Source organism: Filicampus tigris, chromosome 20, assembly GCF_054856515.1.
Source record: "Filicampus tigris isolate MCC_2025a chromosome 20, RoL_Ftig_1.0, whole genome shotgun sequence".
Taxonomy (NCBI): domain Eukaryota; kingdom Metazoa; phylum Chordata; class Actinopteri; order Syngnathiformes; family Syngnathidae; genus Filicampus; species Filicampus tigris.
The window spans coordinates 10,158,597-10,185,005 of NC_141236.1; the positions used below are offsets into that span (position 1 = coordinate 10,158,597).

Here is a 26,409-nt window from a genome sequence, read left to right on the forward strand (position 1 = left end):
TGTGGCGAAGGCAACTCGTGATCGTCGGTGGAGGAATCGTTACACACAACAGCGCAGTAGTCATACACTGACACATCACATCATTTGCCTCGTAAGGAAACGCTTCGACCAGCAAGTCATCTCCTGAGACGACGGCCAGGATGGAACTTGAACTCCTCGTCGCCACGGCAACAATCAAGCGCTTGCAAATGTGACAGCGTTAATGCTGGTCAATGAACTAAAATGACTTCAGTACAGCCATCAGCCATCATTAGGATGATTTTCTTTTTTTTTTGCTTTGACTTCCGAGCAAAAAAATTACGTGAATCACAAATGAAAATCAAAATGTTTAAGATGCTGTTAAAAATTGGTACGAGTGTATACCTTTTTACTGGCCATAAAGTCTGAAAACGGACTTATGAACATTATTTGAGAAAAATATGCCGCACAAACGTAAAATTCATCTCAGTGAGCTTCTAAAGCATTAACTCCACCAGTCTTTGGCTTTTTCTTTGGATTGTTTGTGGTTTTCGCGATACCGCCCCAGCACGCTACGGTGTGTTTTACCTCCGTATGCTGTACATACAAAAAGATAAGATAAGATAAGAAGATAAGAATGCCTTTATTGATCCCACAGTGGGGAAATTTTCATTGTTACAGTAGCAAAGATATAGGTCACACAGGGGCGGCGGCATAATGTGGCCATTAATGTATAACATTGACAGCAAACATTTAGAATCAAACCTATGTAGGTATACGCAGTAACATGTGTATATACATGTGTATAAGCTTTATATTATTTAATAATTCAGCAGGTAGCATAAGATAAGATAGGATAGGATAAGATAACCTTCATTAGTCCCACATGGATAATATTTCGGGATATAGACATGCTACTTCAATACCGGCTTTACAATTAATGCAGGTTATATGAAGGGGTAGATGAGTTCAATTCCCATTGCTCTTTGAGGGCGGCAAACGTTGTGAAATCAGAGGTTTGACCTTTGCTTCCGTCCTCAGTGCAATATCCAGTATCTATGATACTGGATCTTAAAAATGCCAAGATGAAGGCCAAGACCCGTTGAAAGATGCGTGCGCTTTGAACGCCGGCGGAGCAAATCGACAGTTTCCAACAACAAACGCCAAGAGAGGGACCTTGATTGTTCCCGACAAGCTCCCAATCCGCTTTTTCACTTTCAAACCACCTTATCCCACGCACTCTTGGATAGCGTCCCAAAAAAAAAAAAAAAAAAACAAAGGCCGTAATTTACAGCCAATACCCCACTCGCCGCTAAAGCCCATCCCTTCCCGTCCAACTCTCTCTGTGTCTCTGTGCGAACATTGACAGATTGTCATATTTTGGCCACGCTCCCAGAGGAGAGATGAGAGAAGCAGGAGGGCAGATAAATACCTATTACCGTTCACACCAGCTCATTACGGCGCATTTAAAACCCGTGAGCAGCAGCACAAAGCTTCCTGCCGAGAACCGTCATGCTATTATCAGGCAGCGTAAACACCATAAACCACACATCATAACATCAAACTCGATGAATGTGTGCAAAAATAGTTTGAGGCCGCAAACTTGCTTGGATTGGTGCTCAGTTGAGAAGCAAAATCAATACGGGCACCTCTGGTTTTTTTTTGTTTTTTTTTATTAGAGGCGGTAAAGAAAATTGGCAGAGAGAATTCCGAATTGTACCACCTCAGGGGACTTCCCACATTAGCGATTCCACAAACAACAACGGAAAGGTATTTGCCCTACCGTCATGAATCCATCCAGGAGGCCTGAGTCGGGTTTGGGCGGAGCTTGTAGCCGCTCCATGGACCACTTTTCGATAATGGACGACACCTGAGAGTTTTCAGTGTTGAGGATGCGAAAACCGGTCATGTTCACTCCGCTGAAACGGTACGGCTCCATGTCCAGGGCAAAAAGGTCCTGGAAGCACAAAACCTTCATCATGAGTCGGTGCGAATCTGACCACTTATACAACAACAGTAAAAGTAAAGAGCGTGAAAGTATATTCGAAGGTTTTTCCGTTATTATGTTACCTCTCGCTGAGGCGGTAGCTTTTTTTTTTTTTTTTTTTTTCTTTCCCCTTCAAGGTCACAGGTAGGCGTTTGGTGCGTTGCCATTTATCACACACGCGGAGAAGGACAACCCAATTGTCCCGCATTCTGGCACTCCGAGCCGACACAGCACTGTTGACAGAGCGGCCGGAAATGGAGCGCCAGTGTCACAGTTTGCTGCCTGAACCTGAAAGCGGCGTGCTGCGGCACTTTGGCTGCGCACCAACATACAGCGGCGTTGGCCTTCAATCTGACACAGTGGCTGATGATAAAGTCGCCTGACAAGCGGCATGCAGTCCAAGTCGACGCGCTGTACACATAACTTACAAAATGTAGACAAAAGTATTGGGAGTCTTGACCGAACGGGTATAAATGATAGGAGGACCAAGGAAATATTTCTCCACTTAAATGAATCTTTGGCGGAGACTTGCTCAGTACATTTACACGCACACATTAGTCAAGCCTCTAAAATATTTTGACAGCTCCGGTTAATCAGACGTTTCTCCTTGTCCGTCCTAGTTTACATGAATAAAGTAATGAAGCTCTTTTTTCTTCCCCCCCCCCCCCCCAAAGTTGCCTAAGCCTGTGCGGCACTTCCTGGCAATATGCCAGTTTGTTTGGCTGTGGGAATTTTCTGGTCATGTCACATCCGAACAGGCAAGTAGTGCTCTCGCGATGTACAACGTGCGACTGGATTGGAATAATCTCGGATGCTATATATAAACCGCATCTGCTGTCGATGGCTTCATCTTTTTCTTCTTTGTCTTCTGGATAAATCCACCGGTGGGGATTGAGGCATGGGCAGAAAGCCAAGATTGCTCTGATTGGAACGCAATTCCAAAGGCAATTTCAGTAGGTTATCAATTGTGGGGGAAAGTAGACACCACTGGCCTAACATGACCAAAACGTGCTCCCTTGGTGGTTAAGGCAGCTTTATGACAGCTCCCAGTCAGCTATAGAACAGACTTGAAAGCTGCTACGGCTCTAGAACCAACTGAATGGTTTATGTCCTGAATACATTCAAGAAAGTCAAATGGGATTTAAATCAAGTAGGAAGCAGAGTTCAAAGCAACCAGGGCGAAGCAGCACTTAGCTGTTATGCTGCACGCAACCGGAATAAGCCGTGAACAGAAGTGAGGCCAGCCCCCCCGAAATTTTATTGTGTTCTTTGTTTTTAAATGCGTTTGAATGTTGTACTTTTAATTATGTAAAGTGCATTCAGTTACCTCAAAAGGTTTAAGAGGGCTTGAAAATCTTCCTAAAACGGGAAACACTGCATGCATAAAGTAACACTCTCTACTGTGATGTAAAAAATACATTTTTATCAGAGAATTGCCCATCACGGAAAAATAAAGACTTAGGCGTTAGGGAGCATCAACGGGTTGCGCCCGACCTCAAATTGGATAATAGAGCGCGCGTCCCGAAACTTTTGTCCGTATAGTGCGGCGCTCTAATGACTAATCAGCTTCCCGTGAGGACGGCCCGTGCTCTGTCACATGTCATTTCCAGGTCAGACTCGTTCAACCCCCGTCGTTTAGCGCTCAGGTAACAGAGTGTCACATGTTTATTAGGGCCATAATGGACCTAATGGCTGACAGTGCCATCTTGTCAGGGCTATTAGCCCAGCTCCAAGACCTTCTTCTCCTCGCTCGGGTTCAGCCAAGATGTGCTTTGTTTCATCGGCGGCTGTGCTTTGTAGATGCTTGATCAAACAACAACGCTGCCAGAAGCACACTCAAATATTTCCAAACCGCTTCTGTTTCCGTCCCTCGGGATTTCGGACGGCGATTTTGGGTGCGAAAGGTTGGCGAGGGATCGAGGAAAATCGATTGAAGTTGAATGTGCTGAAAATTCAAAGGGTGTATTTATAGTTAGCCGCCCGCCCGCGTTGGGAAAGTTCAACCTTGTCAATCACAACAAAGTCAGGTGATAGTTTAAATAATGGGGAGTTGTTTTTGAACTGGCGCTCGGATGAGTTATTCTCAGAGACCAAAGGCACAGCAGGTAAACAGATGGAAATTGGACAAGCAATTCTACTAATGGAGCAGTGCAAAAATAACAACAACAACACATCATTTAATCATAGCAATATATATCTAAAAAAAAAAAAAAAAGGAAAAAAAAGAAAGGTCAGTTGACTCACCAGGGTGGTAAAAATATAGTGATAGTACTCTGTCATCATCCCCATGGCCAGAGCCTGCAGGTATAATAAAAAAGAATAAATAAATAAATCAGTCAAATAATTAACATATTCCTACATCACATCCACATTTCATTCAATCTCCATTCCCGAAAAAACAACGATGACGCGTCGCTAACTTTTACAACGAGACTGGGGTATATTTGTACTTAAGAATACCATCACGTCTCGGTTGCCTCTGTTTCTCCAAATAAATTTGCTAAACATATGACATTCAGAGTGACGGAATGAAAAACAGATTAAACTGAGGGAAAACGTAAATGATCTTTAATATTATAATTTTGTTTACTTCGGCACCGGCACCTTTCCCGCTGCCAATTTTTCAAACTGACATTTTCTGCGCGCTCGAAAACATGCCTGACTTTTTCACATTTCATCAATCAAATTCTTTGGATAGACTGTCAGAAATGAGGGGGCGGTCGCGGTGCATTTCAGTCCCTCGAGGGGGGGGGGAAATCTTCCGTAGCCCACGGGACAAATTACTGCCACTAGTACGCTTTCAAGAAGGTAGAGCAACGCCTCGTTCCACTGTTGCAACCGTACGTTAAAAACAATAGCTTTGCGATCATTTCAACTGTGTATTGGCTCGGCATTGCTTTACATACTTAATGTTACGCAATACTGGTGGACCTGCCACGACTCCTTCCCGCGTTACTCATGTAATTCATTTCCTCATTCCATGACTTAATTGACTTCAGCCTCAGTCAACTTGTCCACAGAAATATTATTACCCCTTGTCAATTGTTGTTTACCAGGGAATATTATAATACACAACTGTTGGATGAGCCCCGCAGCAAAAATACTCCTAAAGGCTGCTTTAATTCTTCAATAAATAATCATTCTTGTTGTTTCCCGCCGAGACACAGCTGTAAAGGCAATTCAGCCGACAATATGCTGCCGGGACGACGTCCATTCATTAAGAAGCCCTGCGGTTCTCATAAAAAATGTGCCCCTATTAAACAAATTTAGCATGCATGTGAGTGAGATTAGATATTCTAATTAAAGCCCTCTATTGTGCCATGAAGACGGGTGGGTTCGCCGCTCAGATCTCATATTTTATAAAGCGATTACAGATGCACGGGGCAAGACACTTTCCGGAATCTTTTGCATCAGTTTTTAAAGAGTCGTAACTGGAACTTTCGGGGAGATTTAGGAGACTTTTGCATGATAATGACTTCATTAAATTAATTGTGAAAAATTTGCCTTTGAGTTTTGGTTGTTATCGGCATATAGATACGTTCCGCAAATAAATGAGCTGGATTTGGAGAACCACGCTACGGGGTTGTCAGGGGGTGGACGACACTGTGGCGGAACGGTACACTTGGGACTGGCTTTTCCTACCACGGAAATGGACGAGATCCACTAGCCCTAACTTAACTCTAAAAACAGCCGGGTTAAAAATAACACAACTTGGGGTCAAAAATTGACCGATCCACTACTTGGGTCAATTTGACCCAACTTTCCGGGTTATTTGACAGAAAACTACCCGCCCAAAAATTGGTAGTTTTGTCCAAACCAACCCCAAAAATTGGGCTGGTTTGTGCAAAACAACTCAAGAAATGTGTGGACCAAAATGGTGTTATTTGTAACCCAACCCAAGTGCACCATTAAAATTATTCTTACTTTCCAAACAATTATTTCACAAGTCATGCCAAACTAGAGGTGTGACGGGGTTTTCGATCCCAGTACCCCCCAATGTTGCCGATTGGTTTCCTATCGCTAAAAGTCCACCCGCCTCTCGTGTTGACGATTTCTTTCAGATTGGAAACAGTCCGTCCGCACGCCCCATCATTGATTTACCGGTACTTGTTTCTGATCAGTAACAGTCCATCTGCCCTCCCATCACATTGACAAATTATTTATTATCAGTGACAGTCGGTCGTCATGTGCCCCACCCCTTCCCCGCCTGATGTCGATTGGTTTCCGATCCGTACGCCCCCTGTTGATGATCTGTTTCTAAATGGTTCCAGACCATTTCCAACTCCTGTTGACAATTTGTCTCCGATCGGGAAGAGTCTGTCCGACGATGTGGACTGGAAACAGAAGCCTCCCGGGTGTACTGTATTTGTAATAACGTAACAAAGTGACTCCGCATTTATACGTTTTCACAGCATAATTATCGTGTGGCCAGTGAGAAAAATGATTTTGGCACCCTTGCGCGGACCATTAACAGTCATTCACACTCGCATTGGAAAGTGTTTTCTACAAAAGAAAACAGATGATGACAACTGTCACATTCTATTTGGAGACAATATGTAAATTGCACATTTAATTGGATTCAGGAATCAGCTGGATAAAATGTCTGCTTCTTCCCTATGGCTACTGAATCTCAATGAAGCACTCATACCTGTTTTAATATCCAGGCAGCCATCTCGTGTCCGCAATCGAAGATGACGTGGAATTCTTTCGCTTTCTTCATCTCTTTGAGAAGCGGCTTGGCGTCCTTGGTCTCCGTGGGCAGCTGTCGGATCTTCAAACGAATGTTGTATCGTGACGGCGCCTTGATCAGCTCCTGCAGTCGAATGAGTCCTGGGGACAAAGGAGAAGCAACAACGCCGGAGCGTTTAAAAGACGGCATTGTGTGCGCATTGTTTTGATGTGCCGCCGTTTCGAAGCGATAGCGACGATGCCATAAAGCCGAGAGGTTCGTACGCTCGATTCTCTAATCCGCACTCTATTGATCCGCCTACTCATACTTGGAGAGCAAACATGCCGATATGGACCTATCGAGACAATTTCACACAGAGTCGGAATATTACAGTACAGTAGGAACAAAGGCGGAAAATCCTAAATTTGATTAGTCAGGTTCTGTTTATCCGGCTCGCACCTTTGTCACCCTCACCTTTTCCAGTCCGGACCACACGCTTGGGGTCGAAAGCTCTCTGTGATGAGATCACAATGAGTTTCCCCCCGGTGAGAAGAACTCCAGAGTTCAGTGATGAAAGCGGTCGGATTGATGGGAGAGATGATTACTTGTCATGGTTATAAAAATGGATGGAGGGCCGAGGGTATTTTGAGAAGTGGAGAGAGATAGGATTTTCTTTTTTTTTTTATGGAACCACTTTAAGATAGCTGAGCCTATTTCTTATGTTGAAATGAACTGCTGTGTGAGCACTTTAATGGGGTCCCCGGGAGTGGATCTCTGGATGGGGTGTGAAATAGGAACATGGATGTCTTGTTGTGAAAAATAAAACCATCGTGAGGGTGGGGAAACTCCAAAAAGCTCTCCTCTGGGAATTCTAATAGATGCCCATATGTTACAGTAAGTCACCTTTTTTTCAGGAAAGGTAAAGCGGAGGAAACATGGCTTTTGTGTAAAACAACGCGCCTTTTGTTTGAAGGGGCACTTCTGAATTTTTGTCCGATATTCATATTTTGATCTGAGGCCTTCAGTATACAACAAAAACAGAGGATTTGACCTTGCCTTTCTGATACCTTTGGCGGGGACTGGACCAGTGATGGCAAACACCAAATTCCACACAGGAGGGCCAGAAATGACGAACCGCCCACTTCAGAACTTAAAAACATACGTGACCATATTTTCTATGGGAGAAACAGATTTAGAGTAAATTAGAAGTCAAGCGGTGTTAGAAATCAGATTGTGCGCAACTTCGGAGTTTCCACTGAACGTCTCACGGGATACTCCCTATCAGATACTTTTAAGAAAGAGTCGTCGTCACCCAAAATGAAGACAAATTGCCTTCTATTCAACTTTTGTGGATTACCATGACCCTGAATGGTTGAGAATCTATACAGACAAAAGCCTGCTGTATTGTTCATACTGTCACTCTGGGAGGTGTTAAGCTTTAAAAAAAAAAAAAAAGTCTGTCAAGGGAGCTGAACGTTTGCGAAACACTGTCAGTGTAGATATTTGTGGGTTCTAGCTAATGCCTTCAGACATTCCCCCTGGATCTTCTAACGGCTGTGTGTGAATATTTTATCCCCTCCGATAGTCTTTCCCGCCAGCCGTCAGATAGGCTCCAAATCAGTAGCTAAGGGCCCTGGAGCATGAAGCTGTGTGATTTGTGAGCCTGGGGCCAGGTGGAGGTGGTGGTGGCAGCGACGGGTGGTGGTGGGGATTGCGAGGAAACACAGCTGTCACACTTTTCAGGGCGTCAGGTGCGTTCTAGGCGGGCACTCCTCTGCCTAAATCCCCCTTTTGGAGGGAGTCTCGGAGTGGGATTGTGGGAGTGAAATGTCACCTTCCAGCATCACACTGTGGCGATTTGGTGGACAACACGCTGAGCTCCCAGGCAGGGCGCGCGGCGAGGTCAAGGGGACTATATACTGTAGATGAATGTGGCCATTGGGAGGGGGATATCATCTGAGGTTAACGTGCAGAGGGCTAGCATGCTGCGATGTGACATACAATCGCCATGAGTTATCTAGTGTAATCCAATAATAGGCACCGTGACAAATACGCAGCCTTCTACGAAGGGAACTAGAAAGGCACTCACACCTACCAACGTTGAGGAAACCAAATTTGTATTCGTTTGTTCCTCTACTAATGATCGGAGAATGGCTTGGCTCTTGGAGGATGTGGCAAGATGAGAGAAGTGTAGCATGTTACAGTTCTGGTGTTGGGGAATGCTTCCATCAAGAATGTAAATATTTTTGCCAGGCCGGTTGCGTGGGCAAAGTTTCATGAGTTTTCGTGCATGTTTAGACCCTCAAAATCGGTGTTGTTTTCTTCCCAAAGGGTGCATTGCCAAAGCAACAGTGTTTCACAAAAACGAACTAACTAACATGGTGTTGTGAACATGATGAAGGCCAAAACACTCTTCCAAGCAAATATCGGATGGAATCTCCAGTAAAAGGGCGCCAAAGGTATGACCCTTGAAATGGGCAAAAATGGGCCAAAATTATACATTCAAATACTCATAGTTCACTTCCTGTATATTTTAGGGTATGGCTACCAAGATTTTTTTGGTACGTCTCGGGATGCTACACATGCCTCACAAGTTTCAATTTCTTATCTTCAATGTTAGCGAATCAAGAAACAGAGCAGGCGGGAGAGAAAGGTTCCATCCCCAAACAGCAACAAGAGAAACTAGGCTCTTGCAGGGCACCCCATCATTTAAGAAATTGCATTTTTTTTTCAGAGCAACATTGATCAAAACCATACGTCTCACCATGGTGGAAGTATCCAGAGCAGCCCCCGTTAGAGAACGGACCACTACCAAGGCTGAACAATCCTAAACATCTCCATCCGACTTCGTGATTACAAATCTTGACATGATATAGTTCCAATCCAACCCTGTAGGTGTCAAATGTGATGCTCTCGGAGCAGCAGAAATGTTGATTTTTTTTTTTTTTCTCCCCCATTGTGTCACTCGTCAGTATTTCAAAGCTCCTCATAACTTGCTCAATTTTCCTTGCATTAAGCTGCCATCTCCCCCAAAAGCTCGTAAATTGTGTACCATTTGAATGGCGTTACCTTCGGCGGGGCAATTACCTTTTAGCTCATAAAGATATCAAGCCGCTAAAATACAACTGGTCTCTTAAAAGGCACATTATGAGGCCCTTCACAAAGCGTACGGAGAGACAAAATGGCTCATAGCCCCCGCCCACCCTCCCCACCCCGTTGGAGATCAAGTGTCTGCGTGTTATTAATGGCGGCTGTCAGAGCACACGCAGCACAGTGCGGCATTGCATTCATCTGAAGGGACACTGGGTCCTTCTGGGTAATGTGGTCCTCTCTCTCTGTCCTGTTTTTAAGCTTTGTGCCACCGCCGTCTTTGCAGGAAGACTGACACGAGCTGCACCTGGAGGACCCAGTCAGAACAGTAAGCTATTGATTTTTGAATTAGCTTGGCAGGTTGCAAAGCACTCGCCCCAACACTCGAGTGTCTCTTTTGTAGTTTCCATCTGGTGCCTCTTGCTACTAAAGGCAAAAAAAAAAAAAAAAAAAAAAAAAAAAAGATTCGCACTTTTAACCATCATCAACAACAACAACCTCCTGTGACTTTGCGGAAATGGCTTTTGGGCTTAAGGAAGAAATGGAGCAGCAGCTGTTACCTGTACCTGTGCTGTCGTCATAGACCACAGTGACGGTTCTCCACTTGAAGAAGTGGACCAGGTCCAGAATGGCTCGGCTGAGGGATGAGAAGTCCGGGTACAGGCTGACATAGTAGGAATCCCTGTTGTCCGACACCTGATGCTTCCACTTTGTCTGGACGTGGGGCACTCCCAGAGCGTTGCAGATGGACTGGACGGCGTTGGCCGATGAGCTGTGCGACGGGCCGAATATGGCGGCCACTCCCAGGGACAGCTGGTCACACGCTGGGTGAGGACGGCGCAAGATTCATATTAGCGGCGCATTCAACGGTAGCGCATTCTAACGAAAAAGATTGCGGCGCAAAAAAAAAAAAAAAAAAAAAAAAAACTTGCCGTAGAGTCCACCTGCCTACCAAGGGTGTTTTAGTTAACGACAACTAACGAAATAACTAAAATTGAGAAAAAAAAAACCAAACATTTTCGTTAATGAAAATAAAAGAAAAAAAACATTTAAAAATACGAGAACTAACGCCTTCCGTGTTTGAAATGGCTGTCACACTAATCCCAAAGCACGACGCTATAAGTAATAAGTGTTCTCTGTTGTTTATTTATAAATGAAAAATATATTTATATTTAAAATATGGTACCCTGTACAACCAGGTTTAATACTTCTCAACAGGAATTCACAAATCCACTTTAGAAGTTGGCAACAAAAGATGGAAAGCGAGACCATCCTAGCTTTTGACATTAGTGTTAAGATGCGTCCAACATTAGACGCAGTATTATGCACTGCATTTATTGTACTTCATTCTATGGACCGGTACACAGTACCTGTATCTGATTTGCGGATGGTTGTTTTTACAATAATATTTTTGTTGAAGTTTTACGACACAGCACTAACTGTGATTTTTTTTTTTTTTTTTTTTCTAAAAATGCAAATGAAAACGGAATAAAACAAAATTGAAAAAACAAAACTCAAAACGGAATAAAAACTAACCCTAACGAACATTCTTAAACCATTCCAACCCTGCCGCCAGCTCACCTTTGCGGGAGGCCTCGAAGCTGTCAAAGATGTTTATTCTCTGGATGTCGTAGGTCAGCGTGGTGTTGGGGAGCAACGTGCGGTTCCTGTTGATTGTGTTCAAGGCAAATTTGAAGGCGAGTTCCTCTGCTCCCGAGGGGCCGCTCTCGATGGATTCAAATATTCCCCCTGCGGGCGGAAAAAACACACAACCAGACTAAGACATTTCGGAAATCAACTATTCTTGTATTCTGGCTGCGCGTATTCTCCCCTCCGCTCAAATAAAAACGCTGACGTGGGGAACAGCAGCAACCCCCTTTTTTTTAATTGATGGACACGGATTGAAATGACAGCTTTTGACACTTCGCGTCATCATCAATACCGGTGAACGAATCTAACGCTCGCATGGGAGCGGAGAAGGATTAAATGTTATTGAAAAAAAATGTAAACACAATCACTAAAGGCTTTATTACGGTGAAGACGGAGTGACCCTGGAGCAGACGAACTCAATTTCCATTATTTCCTACGCGAACAAATTGTGATGGATACCGCAAATGGCGCGTGAAGGTGCCGAGTGGAACATTGACAGGCAACATAAGCACATTTGGTTACCAGCAGTCTTGAAGTGTAATTAATGACGTGCGGATGAAAGGTTGAGTTCAGTGGTGGGCGACCTTCCTTCGCCGCCTCACTCAGCCTTGACAGGAAGGGCTCACGTTTCCATTTCCCCCCCCCCGTATTGATTTCAATCAATCATCAAATCAGAAGCGGGGAGTGGGTGGGGGAGGGGTTGTCGAGCATGGACTGTAAAGGGGGTGCATTTAGCAAGTGATTTTTAATATGAACATCCTTCTGAAAAATGTCAGCACGCGCTGATGATGGGTGTTCATTTTTCTTGGACGTCCAAGCGGAGACGATATTAATGAGCATGAACCGACAAAGTAAGAGCCCGGCAACAATAAACAACAACCAATACGCACTGTTTTAGACTAAATTATGGCCACTGAGGTGTAGTTAATTTTAAAACCGCTCCCCTTGGACATGTTTATTATTTTGAGCTGAACCGAAGCCATTAAAGCGCCAAATAGTCCCCTCAGTGTCGTTGGCAATGTTGAACAAAGAAAAGAAATGCCTGCATTGATTTTCCTCACAGAGTTTTCTTTGTTTTTTTGTTTTTTTTTGTTTTTTTTAAAGAAGCACTAAATATCCCAAAATAAACAAATGAAAATTTCAGCGCTGTTTAATAAGTTGAGAAAATATAACAGTATATTAGATGAATAGATTAAAAAAAAAAATCATTATAAGGATCACCAGGCATCCTCCTTTTTTTTTTTTTTTTAAATCGTGTACCATTATAAAAAAAATAAATAAATTAACAGCAAAGTTCTACAGCTACAAATACTCTTCCAAAGCGCAGCTCAACAAATTAGAATGTTGTGTAAAACTTCATTTCTTGCTGTCTTTCATTTTGATGATAACAAACCTCAACCTTTTAATACTGTATATTTTATTTGGAAATCATGAAGGAATTGTGAAATCTTTTCTTATGGGTTTAAAAAAAAAATGGTTTCACTTTTCTACAATACAGTATTAGAATTCATTGAGATATTACGCTTTGTGTGCAATGTTGACTTGAGAATACTATTACAAAATAAATCCATTGTGTCATTATTCAAAGTTCCTCACTGGGGTTATGAATTCAACTGGTCGAAAAAGATTTTGTATTGGAAGAACAAGCTTCCTGAGGACAACATTTTGGTGACGTTATTCACATGAGATGGCCAACATTTTAGAAGCAGCTCTCGGTACGATAGTCAACATTGTTAAATGCATCGCAGTCACAATAATCAAATGGAGCGGCCAAAAAGGCCCAATTTCCTCACAAGACTGTGCACTTAATGCAAAGTAATGAGGTTCGCGCCGAGTGTACGTTGAGCTCTTTCTTTACATTACCTGTACATTTTCACGTTCCCCTTGAGGCCAACTAGGGAGCTGAACTAAGTGGAAATAGATGAAACGTGACAGCGGATGAATTTGAACTCATCAAGTCACTTAAGTACAGGCTTTTTGTTATGCTGTCATTGAGTCAGCTGCCATAATGGATTTTTAATTTTTTTTTTTTTTTTTGGGGTCCATCTCATCTCACATTCATTTAAGGAAAAAAAAAACAGAAAACAAAAGAGAGAAAAAGGCCTGAAAGTTCCAACGCCAAGATGATTGGAATCACGTCAGTCCCAGCTAATAGACAATGATTACATTCTTGCCTCGTGGCCTCCTGGGAGCAGGCAGAGCTCGCTTGGTGTATTCAAGCTGACTTCCAATGAGCATTAGGGGTGACACTCTACCTTCTTTGCGACATCCTGAATGGCCCGGACATGAAAGCAGGGTTGAAAATGGCTGGAAAATGAACAGCAAATCTGTTTTCTATGGGTTGAGTTGGGAAATTTTCAAACTTAAAAAAAAAAAAAAAAAAAAAAAGAAAAAAAATCAATTTCTACAGTATTATCCTGTTCAAGGTTGTGAGGAGTTAAAAGTCTATTTCAGATGACTTCAGGCAAAAGGTGGAATACGAAAGTTGAACTGTTAGTATTAAAAAAACAATTTATTTTATAGTAATATTTTATGAGATAGTTAAAGTTGGGAAATAAAACTGGTCACGAGTCGCGAACGGTCAGGGGCAGCAAGGCCTTCCCTGGCACCGGCAACATTCACATCTTAATTCTAATATTTGTTTCATGAAATTGTATTCAACTATTCCCAAAAGTTGACTCTTATCATTTAATAACGTTTCACTTGACTGCACTGCTTGTTACAATTTTTTTTTTTTTTTTAATCAAGTCTCATTTCAGCTTCTGTGCTGATTTCAAATTGGCCTCACAATAACTAATAATAAATATGATATTGTAACACGGTTTTATTGTTTATGTTCGCTAAAAAAAAAATACATGGGAAGAGGACTTCGCAATCGCAATATCGAAGGGGAAAAAAAAAAAAAAAATCGAGAAACGGATGCACACTTTAGAGATGATTTTTTTCTTGGTCAAGTCCCACATTTGCGAGGATACATGTTGCTAGGCAGAATTCGTGGAGTAGAACTATTTTGTGATTTAATAAAGAAAGGACAGGGAGACCTTGCAGCAACACAAGCGTACAAACACAAGCTCACCAAATGACTCCGCAAGAACAATATTAGTGATCTAATTAGCAGTACCAATTGTGTTTGTCGGATTGAACCACGACTGTTTAGGAAAAAGACACTCCTGAGTGTGGAACAGCTTAATGTAAAATCGTTTAAAATTAAACCGGCATGAGGAAAATTCATTTAAGGTATACCCTGAGAGTCGAAAATTAAATTAGTGGGCGAAATGATCAGATAATAACTTTCTAATTCAATTCAGAAAGAGCTCCTACACCTTTCAAAGAAACAGATGCATAATTTTTTTTAATTTGCTTGATTTATGCAAGTGGAGCTGTTTTGTTTTGTTTTTTTGTTTTTTGCTCACAAGTGCACTTTCATAAATGAAGCAAAATAGCCTCTGTCCCGTCCTGTCCTTTCACAACACATTATAGTCCAAATGACTGCAGGTGTGTGAATAACAGCGGAGAGTGGTGTGTGTGTGTGTGTGTGTGTGTGTGTGCGTGTGTGTTGAGCGCTAGCGCCACCGTCAGAGTTACGGGTGTGAATTATGAAAGCTCGGCGTGAGTTATAAGCGAGATAATCACCCTTTATGAGGAAACAGGCCTGCCGATTCGAGTGTCTCACTATGTTTGTGTATGAGTTTTCCACAGCAAGTGTGTGTGTGTGTGTGTGTGTGTGTGTGTGTGTGTGAGAGAGTGAGTGAGAGGCGAGTGGAAATGAAAGTGCTGCGTGGGAGGGTGTTTTCATATGTGTGCGTTACTCCCTTTAATATGCGCACGGCAAACTGAGAGAGTGCCTTGATGTGTCGCAGAGAAAATTGGCTTATTATCTTTTTTTTGGGGGGGGGGGGGTGGTAATAGTTAACACACAATCGTAACACCAAAGTCACATTCATTACTTTTGAATTGGAAGTCTACTTGATGCGCGGGAAGCGAGGGGAAGGTTAGCCGGTACGCAATGCATGAAAGTACAATTAGCTTTCTTTACTCAAGGATGCTGACAGAGATTGAGTCAGATATGTTGCCATGGCGACTGGCGCATCCACGCCACGGCTGAGAGGCAGCGGCGCTTTGCGAGCGCGAGCGGCTGATTGGGAGAGGAAGGACGTTAAGATAGTGCGGATGGCCTGTCTCCGCCTGCCTGTGTGACTAATGACCGGCGGCGTAGCTGCAGGATGGCGGCGGGGCCCGCGCCGCCATGGCAACCGGCGAGCAAAAGCGTCGTTAGGGTAAGTGGCCCAGGTGAGCGTTTGCAGACTCTCAGCCAGGGCGTGAGAAGCCCCTCGGCCGCCATCTTTCTCTGCTCTGCTGGGGGCCGCAATAAGTGATGGAACCCCCAACCGTAAAGTCCCAGCGGGAACGCTGCGCCTACGTTTGCCTGTAAATGCGAGGTGATGCACGAAAGCCACTCCCGCTCATTAATCCGACGCTCCCCTTGCAATGGATTGACCTTCACACATTACACTGCGAGGGCCCCTTTTGCCACCTGGGAGACCACCTACAAGTGCGACCGGGGCACCGCCGACATCAGCCGGTTTGAATCGCGGCCAAGGCTACGATGTTTTGAAGCAAATGGGGCAAAATGGAATGCGATGCTGGAGGATTATTCTCAATACGTTTGATTCCTGTGGAATAACAGCATGACGTCAGCAATGGCCTACATGTCCTCTAATGGCTCCCATTGGCGGCCATTTTCGGCGGAAGACAGCGAAACCCCTTTTGATTCATTATGTATGGAGCAAATGAGGTAGAAATGAGCACAATGCCGTAAAATGATTCTCTTTCTATAGAATAATGTCAGCGATGGCCTAGATCTCTTCTAGTGGCTCCTATTGGCAGCCATTTTCTGCAAAAAGTGGTGACACGTCCTCCAGACAGGTGACAATACAGAAAGACCATCTCAAAAAAAAAAAAAAAAATCTTTCCAAAAGTTGTACCTTTCCCATATGCTTTAAACACATTTGAATGTATTAAGACACTTTGAAACACGCTTTACAAATATTCGACTACAACAACAAAAAATTCACAAGCATCAAATGGATAGAAAACAGTGCACCTATTGTAGTGTTTATATATATATATATATATATATATATATATATATATATATATATATATATACAAATATACATATACATACACACACAGAGCAAATATTTAAAATCCCTTAAAACCAATAAAGCGGGGCGCAAACGATTGACCACAGTACGGCTCGGTCCAGCATTATGAAAAGTGAGCAGAATGGTTTTGAAAGAGCACACAATCCCTGCTGTCAGTCCCGAGCATTTTGACACCGAGCTCAACTGTCCCCTGACACTCGGGGCCGCTAAGCCTCCAGCTGACTCACACACTTGAAGTGACGCAGGCGAGCACACGCAATCGCGCACTGGCACCATTGAGCCTAAGCCGAGCTGTCAGCCACAAAAACAAGTCGGGCTGGGGAAAAGGGGAGCGCTGCAAGCCCGCACCTGTGGCGCTCGCCGCAACTTACAGGAAGTTCGGTCTTGGAACAAAATACAAATGCTTCGCTGTGTACAATTGTCAATTATTTATACTTTGTGCTTTGTTAGTCACACTGATGTTAACTTTCACTTTGACATCACAATCCTAGCCCTGGCTCGCTTTAACAGAGCCTTACCTTTTCAATACTAGTACTTGCCAAGTACATTTAATATCATACGTCTGACACTTGGGTGAAACAAATGTCTTTTCCCGAGCTTTTTAACTGATTGGGCAGGGTTCATTATCTTTGATATTCAAAAATATTGAAGATGTAATTACGATTTACTCCGATTAGGTCTCTGCTCTCCTGAATGTTGACTCCATTTAAATTTAGCCGGCCGTCGGCGGAATCGTACCCGGGAATAGTGCACTCTGAGGCGGCCACGCCTCCACAGTGGGGATGAACAATTGCAGAGGAAATCAACCCAAAAATATTTTTTTTAAGAATATGTTCCTAGCAGGCCCACTAGTTAAAACATGGCATTCTGGTTAATATTCCATTTGTGGAATTTGAGTTAAGCAGCAAAATCCACCCGTTTTTAGCCATCTCCAGAGGCGGCCATTTTGAATTCTGTCGACTGAAAATGACATCACAACTGCTCAGGGCTCAGGTAACGACCAATCACGGCTCAGCTTCATAAAACAGGTCGGCCGCGATTGGTCGTTACCTGAGCCCTGAGCAGTTGTGATGCCATTTTCAGTTGACAGAAGTGACAAAATGGCTAAAAACGGGTGGATTAACTCTTATTCCACAAACACAAATATTTATCAGGATGCCTCGATTCAACCGGTGGGCTTGCATAGAACATATTCTTGAAAAAAATATGTTTGGGTTGACATCCACTTTAATCAAATTTAAAAAAAACAACTTCCGTCTCATTTTTGATAAACATTTAGGCCTACTACGCTCCTGTATTTTAATGTAGGTCAGTAAAGCAGTAAAGTACCAGTTCTTTTTGGGGGCGGTACTTCATGCGAAAAGTTTGAGAACCGTGATACTTCAAAAAAGGTCGCAGACCCATTTTGACATACTATAAATGATGCACGAAAGATTGGGGGGAAAAAGTGTATTATGATAGAATGGAATCTTTAACATACATGTACTTTAAACTTAGTATCGCTTTCAGGTACTTTCCACAAGGTTGCCTGAATTCTCACTCAGGAGGACCATAACAAGTCCGCCTTTTTTTTTTTTTTTTTTTTTTGCCAAACGGCCCATCTCATCAATTTCCTATTAGGACTGTGTGCACACTCCAATTAGAAATGCGCTGCCAAGCTGACCCGGTTCCAACAAGAGGCACCAGTGATCGTATAACATGTATTCACGGGGAGCGCCGGCAACAGATGTGCTCATTTGCGCGCGTTCTCGCCGGCTCTCGATAATGTGCCAGCTAACTCCGCTAAATACGTGCTAATTTGCAAGGCCTCGCAGTGGCTGCGCTAAACTACCAGCTGACATTTTGTGTGCTAATTTGTCAAGGAGGGAGCCCTTTTAGTGCTAATTGTGCCAAATTGTGAGTACACTTCTACGGGCCCCCGCGTGCCAGACTCTCAAATGACTTCATGTCCGCATGCAAGCTCTTGTCTGCACTCAGATTGCGAATGTCGCTGAATAATAAAACAGCAAAGATGAAGAGGATGCGCACACATGCACACATTTACACACACCTGCTCTTGAAGGCAGGAAAAAAAAACCCCACCAGCGCCACGTACTGATATCGGAACCGATACTTTGTCTGTATCGGTACTTATCGAAATGCTCGGATACTCCAACACCCGATAGCCCTTCACCAGCATGACATTTACCTTCCGGGTAGAAGCCAAGTGTGGAGCTACTGAGGACACGGATGACGACACTGTTAGGTGACTGCAAATTTTGCTCTGCAAAGTAGATGATAAACCCTTCGGGCGATATGGTTGTAGTAGTTGTGTTTTGATTTTTGTTTTTTAAATCCAGTTGTCAGTTTTTCGTAGTTATATTTTTGCCAAAATGCTTCATTTTAGTTGAGTTTTTGATAGTGTTAGAATTTGGTGGTTTTTTTTTTTAATATCTGGAATATTTGTTGAGTGTAAGAAAAAATTGACATTTCACTAAGTATTGTGTTCTACAATTCTCGGATGACAGTTTGACGTTCCTTCTTCATTAGGGACAGACAGCAATACCGAAATAAACACATTAAAATGATCTCCGAAAGCTGATGTATGATATTAATTGACAAAGGTGAAAACGATAACGTTTTTGTTATTTTTTATAAACGCCAGAATTAGTTTCATTTTTACTTCATTTTCTAAACAAAATTTTTTTTTTGTTTTTTTTTCCCCATTGGTCGTTATTTCATTAGTTTTTTTTTTTGTCCGGCAAGCCCCGAGTCTCATGGCCTGCACACAGCGGTGAGTCACATTTGGTCCAATAATGAGCTGTTCATATTCTGGTCATGTTTTGTATTTTTCCGTGTGATGCTTTCATAACAGCTTTCACTAATTATTATGAGGCCGGACTGTGATCTGTGTGGCCTTTAAATTGACATTTTGCCGGCAGAAACTTTTTTGCGCATTGAACTTGTTTGCAGTTGTGGCAGGTGACTCCACGCCGCTCCGTCGGTTTCATTGTAATTTGTTTGTTTCGACGTTGTTATTTTTCACCCATTTGACCCTGTCTGGCGGTTCAGTGCGGCCGCCATTCATGTTTGCATTGGCAGTCGCTTGGCAGCTCCGCGGGGTGCGTTTAGGGACACCTTGTAAATGAACGTGTTCCTCATTTCTTTCGGTTATTAAAGCGGAAGTCAACCCAAACATTTTTTTTTTTTCAAGAATATGTTCCCAGCAGGCCCACTAGTTGAAACACGGCATTCCGATTAGTTTTGCGTTTGTGGAATATTAGTTAAGCAGCAAAATGCACTCGTTTTTGGCCATCTCTGGGGGCGGCCATTTTGACATCTGTCGACTGAAAATGACATCACAACTGCTCACAACGACCAATCACGGCGGACCTGTTTTCTGAATCTGAGCCATTTTCAGTCAGTTTCACCTTCCCTTGCGGCTCATACGTAGACCTTTTACACAGTGCCCCCTAGTGTTCGGACTGAGACACCACCAAACTAAAATGCCTTGTCTTACAGGCTACCTTTAAAGAACATGCAGTTGGATGCTAAAATGGCACTAAAGACAATTTATTACTCCAAAAAGTGTTATATTGGTACCTTCCTAAAATAACAGAAAAAAAGAAAAAGCAAATACTGAATATATTTATCAATAATTTCATTTCAGGGGCAGAATTGAATGATGTGCGTCACTAGGGATGTGGCCACTTGACATCGTTCCCTCGCCACAATTACCATGATGTCCGTTTGGATCTTTGACTGAGTGAGACATGAACATGAACATAAACTAAGTAGCCCGTTCAGTACATTTAATAAAGTATAGTGTAGCGTAGTAGTAAAGTGTAGCGCGAATTAATATTGTGGTTCTCGCGCGAATGAAATGAAACAGAGTGGCAAATTTGGCTTGATTTGCAGGTCCAAGCACAGAATATCAAAAAGAAGTCAAAATAAATGCCAAATCAATGTCAGGACCCCATCGCCAACCAAAGAAGGCAAAGAGAGCAGGGACGGCGAGTGGGATGATTGAATATGGAGCAGGCGAGCGGCTTTTGGAAAAGCCGGCATGAGAAAGAGAAGGACCGGGGAGAGCCGAGCGGCTATTGCCGAGTGTAACATTCATTCCGTGTATAAAAATGAGCATCGCTGAGAGATTGTAGCCTCCGGGTCGCAAAGCTCAAGTACGTATCCTGGTAGAAATGCCACGCTTGCAGCGGCGAGGTGCCAACGCAGGACAAATATATTATTGGAGGCGGAGGAAAAGGGAAAGCAGTGTTAGCATAATGTTCACACCTAGGCATTTCTCCCAATGCCCCGTGTATGTCTTATCAAATGGCCGCATATGGCGCAAAGACACACACGCAAACGGCACGCTCTGCGAATAGAGTCTGTTTCCTGACGGCCTCCGCAGGTGACAGATGGCGACCTCACACAGCACGGCCGGCGTTAAACTCGCTTTGAATCAAGAGCGATATGCTAATTATCCACTGCAGGCGGAGAGAGCGGCGAGTCAGACCATCCTTGGCAATCGTGTTTTTATTCCTTTTGCTCATGTCGATTTCGCCGGATTTTTTTTTTTTTTTTCACGGCCACTCGTCGCTGCCGTTATGACGCCATCGGGGCCCGATGAAGTATTTACGGTGAGGAATAGGATCTGAAACAAGTGCAGATGGTGCGGTTGACTTGCGGATAAGCGCCACGTTGGAAAACAAAGCGAAAGTTAGGCGGCGGGATTTGGCGGGGATTGCTGTGTGTGCAGGGAGGGAGTGACCAGCATCAAAGTCTTTTGCCGTGCGCGGTGAAAAGTTTTGTTTTGCCGCCATTGCACCAGCTTTTTATCTGAATGCGTCAGGTCGCATAAAAAAAATGGTCAAAATATGTTTTATTTGGTTTGAATGAATGATAATGGATTCATTTTCAGTTCAATTCATTTCCTTGTATTAATGTCATGGAATGTTATTTGTCAGTTCAATATGTACCACGTCTTCATTTAATTTGAGTAAATAATGTAATTAATAAAATTAAGAAGCAATTTGGTCTGGACTTAATACATTTTAGCATTTTTTTTTTAACATTTAATTTAATCTTATTTTATCTTGTAAATTATATCCAATTTCAGTTTTGTTATAAACACAATATAAAAACACAATGCATGTTTGCATTGTACTATCACATTTTATTTAGCATCTTATTCATCTTTCTGTCTCTGTCTATGCCTATCATTTTAACCTTGTTCGACTATGTAGTAGAGAGGTAAAAAAAAGAAAAAAAGAAAATCCATTTATGTTGCAATTAAGTGACACTCTTTATCGTCCGTTGCTCCTTTCCTTTATTCTAATTCTCACAGTTCCCCTGCTCATCAAACCGTCCATGTTCCGCTCTCCTCCGCATTGTAAAACGAACAAAATGGCTGTAAAATGACACTTTCTTTCTTGTCGAGAGGCAGATGTTATCTACCGGCAGTGCCAAGAGGTCACAAATTAATTCAGGAGGAAGCTCTTTAATGCCCGCAGCTGGTTTGGGCAAAAGCGAGACAGGAAATAATGTATATTTTACAGGTGTTTCATCCTTACACTTAAACAAGCTTGTTATTAAAAGACAGACGTTAATACTTTTGCATCGGTTTTACAAGCAACAGCCCCGATTGACGCTTTCAGCAAAGCATCGAGTGAATAATTTGCTTCGTACTGCGCTGGGCGGTTCATATCGAAGCAAAATAAGGTAAGCAACGTTTTGGGACGAGCTCTCTGTATGATACTGCACACGCAGGGACGCAAGGTAATGGCAGCGAGTACAAACAAATGAGGGACCAGCAGAGGAGGCGAGACAAAGAAGGCACACAGACAAAGGCCAGTCAAGGACAAATACAAAAAAAAAAAAAACCCAAAAAAGCAACAACAACAGAGATGCAAAAAAAAACACCTTGGCAGCGAGAGGCAGGTAAGTACAGTACATTGTAGGAAATTATCTTGAAATAATGGAGGAATGAAAAACATCAATAGATGGACTGCAGGGGCCGATACACTGTCAACTGTATATTGACTGTCGATGTAAGGAAAGTAAACACGCAGGTTTGCAAACAATGGAGATATAAGCTCGGATCTGGGAAACTCTTAAATCAAGGTACTTGTATCTCAAGGCCTGACTTTATTTGATCAGAAGCGGGCGTACTCGGAGAAACCCCGAGGTCTCGCTTTTCTTTTGCGGTGCAATTTGGCTCATCAATGACTTCATTTGAGGAGCAACGTTGGAATTTTGAGGAGCAATTTTTTTCACAGGTTAATCTGAGAGACCTGAAGCACTTAATGCTGGTGTTGGACGATCTTAGGTTGGCTTAGCAATTAGCATCGGTTCTCCGTCTTTCCTCGTCATTCGATTCGTGATGATACTCAGTAGTGTTGCTTGTTCGCCACCATGGAGGCGATGATTACTGACTTAAGAGCAACTCCGCGACATGTTTAGCTGCGCAATTAGCCACGTGAAGCTAGTTGGTAGCTAGCTGGTTTGGTGTAAGTAGCACTGAGCTTGCCTCGATCTCTGGCTACCCGCGCATTGGTGACACGAGTCCAGCAAAGCAAAGCTTCTTGGGACCATCTCAGCGGTTCAATTACCTGAAAAAAATACGTGATCCTCAGTTTTGATAGTCAATGTGCTTTGATGAGACGCAACAATGCTAATTTTGTTGATCACGATAAAATTGCGGCCCTTTCCTGATCACAGACCAGATTCAAGTTTTAAAACCTGATCAACAGTTGACTATATATATACCAGAATGAATCGTGTACAACGTTTTAATTTGTAACATACTTGCTGTCAAAGTGAACTCTCTACCGTTCACCATCACACCTCTAACCTCTTGTCCAAATGAAACCCCGCCCACCTCCGAAAAAAAACAAAAAACTTTTGACACCGCAAGCATTTGAACACCGCTGTCCAAAGTGTTGTGATTTCAGGCATTCAGGATTTCAGAAAAGCTCGTTTTCACACTGTGTCAACAGGTGATGGCCAAAGTCTGAGCAAGCTGTCAGAAGGCATAACCACCACCACCACCACCAAAAAAAAATAAATATCGACCGGTTCAATGGAGAGGGGGTGGACGGCAGAAAGAAAAATGGAGGAGAAAGATTCTTTTTTTCTTTTTTTAAAAGTAATATGGACACAAAGGGGGTCACGGAAGGCAGATTAAAGACACTCGATTAAAAGACTGACTGGACGGTCCATTAGAGCTGAACAGACACCTACGCACACATGCGCACGCACACACTTCTTCCCCACTTCTTCCAGGCCGGGGGCAGGAAATTGTGAGTGAGTTCTTTCGTGCTGTGGTTATCAGGCCACCAAGCGGGCTGCACGCTACACCTGACAAACACAACTACAGGTGCAAGTCGATAAGCTGCACTTTGCTGCAAAGGTGTGTCCATTTCTCATTCTTCCCAACAACAAAAGGCCAATTGCGGCAATCTGCGGCAGCGAGGGCCAACACAAATGAAAGAGTCACAGGCACTGATTTAATGGAGGGAAATAAGCCAGAGGCTAACGGATCCCAAAGGAAAAGGAAGATAAAGGAAAAGAGTGAAATTGGTGGAAAATTAAAGATTTTTTTGAGACCGTGTGTCTCACATTGGTTATCACCCTGCTGAGTGGGGAATGCAGAGCTTTTTGTCTGTCTCGGGATAAAAAAGTGGAAGACGAGTAGACGTTGCAGCCGTTTGGTAGATTAAACTCTTGGTGTTTTCTCACAATTCCAAAACAGATCACGCGAGATGGGAAAATCAAATCAAGAGCGTGTCTGACAGAAGACTGCATGCGTGCTGGCTGAGGGGCGGACGGAATTAGCATATTGAATTACCAAAAAAAAAATAATAATAAATTAAAAAAAAAAAAAAGGAAGCGATCATTTGCCGGTAATATCACAATGAGTAAAGATTATACAGAGTTGTTGAAAAAGTCACATTTGTTACTAAAACGCAGCAAATTGAAGACCTTGGACATATTTAACTACCACAACGCAGATTTTGCTCCCATCCCTCACATTCCATTCAACAGCTCCTCTGCAACCAGCAATCATTTCCACAAAAAAAAAAAAAAAAAAAAAAAAAAAAAGAACTCTGAACAATTAAATGGAGTATAAATACTATGCACATTCCAATGCTATGTCAAAGAACAGATCATAAAAGCGGGCGGACATCCTACTTGACATTGGATCGGGAATAGTGGACAAAAGGAAGTGATATTGATTGAATGAAGATGACGTAAGTGAATCCGCCTGAATAGTTGCTCCTCCTGTGTCCTTGGTTCACTATTCAAACAGGTTGTGCTGTCAAGTTTGCATTTCCTTCTTACGCTGGCAAAGGATGAAGGTGAAACTTGCTCGTGGCCAGCGTCATAGCAACAGAGCGCGTGGGTTTTTTTCCCCCCCAATCAGTTGACCTTGGCGGCTGCAACGCTTTCATTTACTGTAGGATGCCTTTTGCTGTTTTCTTGGTTTCTCGGAAGTCACGTAATGGCCCCGGCGTGCGGGGGCCGCCCTCTAAGCAAAAGGGGGAGAGCTGTGACGTCTCCAATGAGAGGAAATCAATGTCACTTCTTAGGTGTATTAATCACAAAGCAAGGGCACGGTAAACATTTGGCCTGGTGGCCAATTAGCACTATTGGCGGCGTTCACAATGAACCATTGTCAAGCCGTGTTTGTTTCCCCTTCTTCAAGTGGTCATCATATAAGTTTAATTACCACAGAGGAGCTACGGGTCCCCTGTGTCCTCTCTGTAAATCACAGCCATGGAAACCTGGCAGTGGCGGGCGCTCTTCTCTGCTGGCCTAACCGCTAACAGAACCACTGAGCTACATTTACAAAATTATTTTTGACTAAATTCCAATATTTGTTACATGAAATTGTATTCATTTATGAACCAACAGTCGATTGTCTTCATTTCATAGTGTTTTTCTTGGCTGCGCGGCTTCCACTACATAAATATGAGCTTTTCTGTACAATGCGCCGCCATGGCAATGTAATCTGCCCAAGGTTTATATTTTTGTTATTAGATCAATATTGATTTAGAACGGCTTCCGATGAAGTACGTGGCACAACTGAGTGCTAGTGTTGACACTGTTATGCAAGCTTTTTTGTTTTGTTTTTGTTTTACTGTTATGCAAAATGTAGTAAGCTAAGCGACAAGCTAGTCCGCATTTAAAGGTAGCATAACTAGAGTAAAGCGACATGCCAAAGAAATGTAGCGAGCTAAGCCAAAAGTAGCTAAATTACAATGCAGCGACAGTAACCTACTTCAGTTGTATGGAGCCTTGAAAAAAAACAAACTACATTTCAACATATTGTGTACTAAACATACAATGTATTATACTGTAGCAGTTGTATATGTGGCAATTGTTCTAATGAGTTGTTCAATAAGATGCACAAATATTTCCGAGAAACATAACCCAAAACGATACTTCGATGTAAATTCCCTTCACACACACACACACACACACAGTTTTATTCTATTGCTACCAAAAACATGTTGCTAGCTTGTGCTACGTTAGCTGTCGATGTTTGCTGACCCAGATGTGATTGTTAGTTTAGCTGGCGGCTGTTGCTCTAACAGTGAGACATACCTGAATGCGTGTCCTTATATTTGTGTTGGCAGTCAGGAGCGTCTTTTGGGAGTTAAACAGTAAACACCTGATGAACGTTTTCTGAGGACTCGATAAGTAGCATGAATTTGTCAAAGTATAGTCCATGGGGACTGACAAGCTGTACACACCTCTGCCCCCTCCTTTTACACTGTATTCAGTTCTGCTTAGTCTATAATCCATATCACTCCACACACTTCGCAGGCACGGTGTAACGTTAGCTTCAGATGGAGGATAGCTACATGACGGGATAAGATCAGAAGAGATGCACTTCGAGTTCA

General features: G+C 42.9%; 1 protein-coding gene across 6 annotated transcripts in view; it reads right to left on the reverse strand.

Annotated features, from left to right (window-relative positions):
• The window catches only part of LOC147128251 (glutamate receptor ionotropic, kainate 2-like), a 112,436-nt gene that overhangs the window by 66,738 nt on the left and 19,289 nt on the right, over positions 1–26,409 (reverse strand). For 5 of the 6 annotated variants that reach the window (XR_015083889.1, XR_015083890.1, XM_086018960.1 and 2 more), the window contains exons 2-6: positions 11,286–11,453; positions 10,265–10,528; positions 6,594–6,775; positions 4,190–4,243; positions 1,742–1,915 (exon numbers count right to left, since the gene is read on the reverse strand). Coding sequence is in view for 4 of the 6 variants with exons in the window: in XM_086018960.1 (XP_085875086.1) it covers positions 1,742–1,915; positions 4,190–4,243; positions 6,594–6,775; positions 10,265–10,528; positions 11,286–11,453 (842 nt within the window). In the remaining 2 variants the exon portion in view is untranslated. The remainder of the gene's footprint in view (positions 1–1,741; positions 1,916–4,189; positions 4,244–6,593; positions 6,776–10,264; positions 10,529–11,285; positions 11,454–26,409) is intronic. The other variant, XM_086018959.1, reaches the window with a different exon arrangement.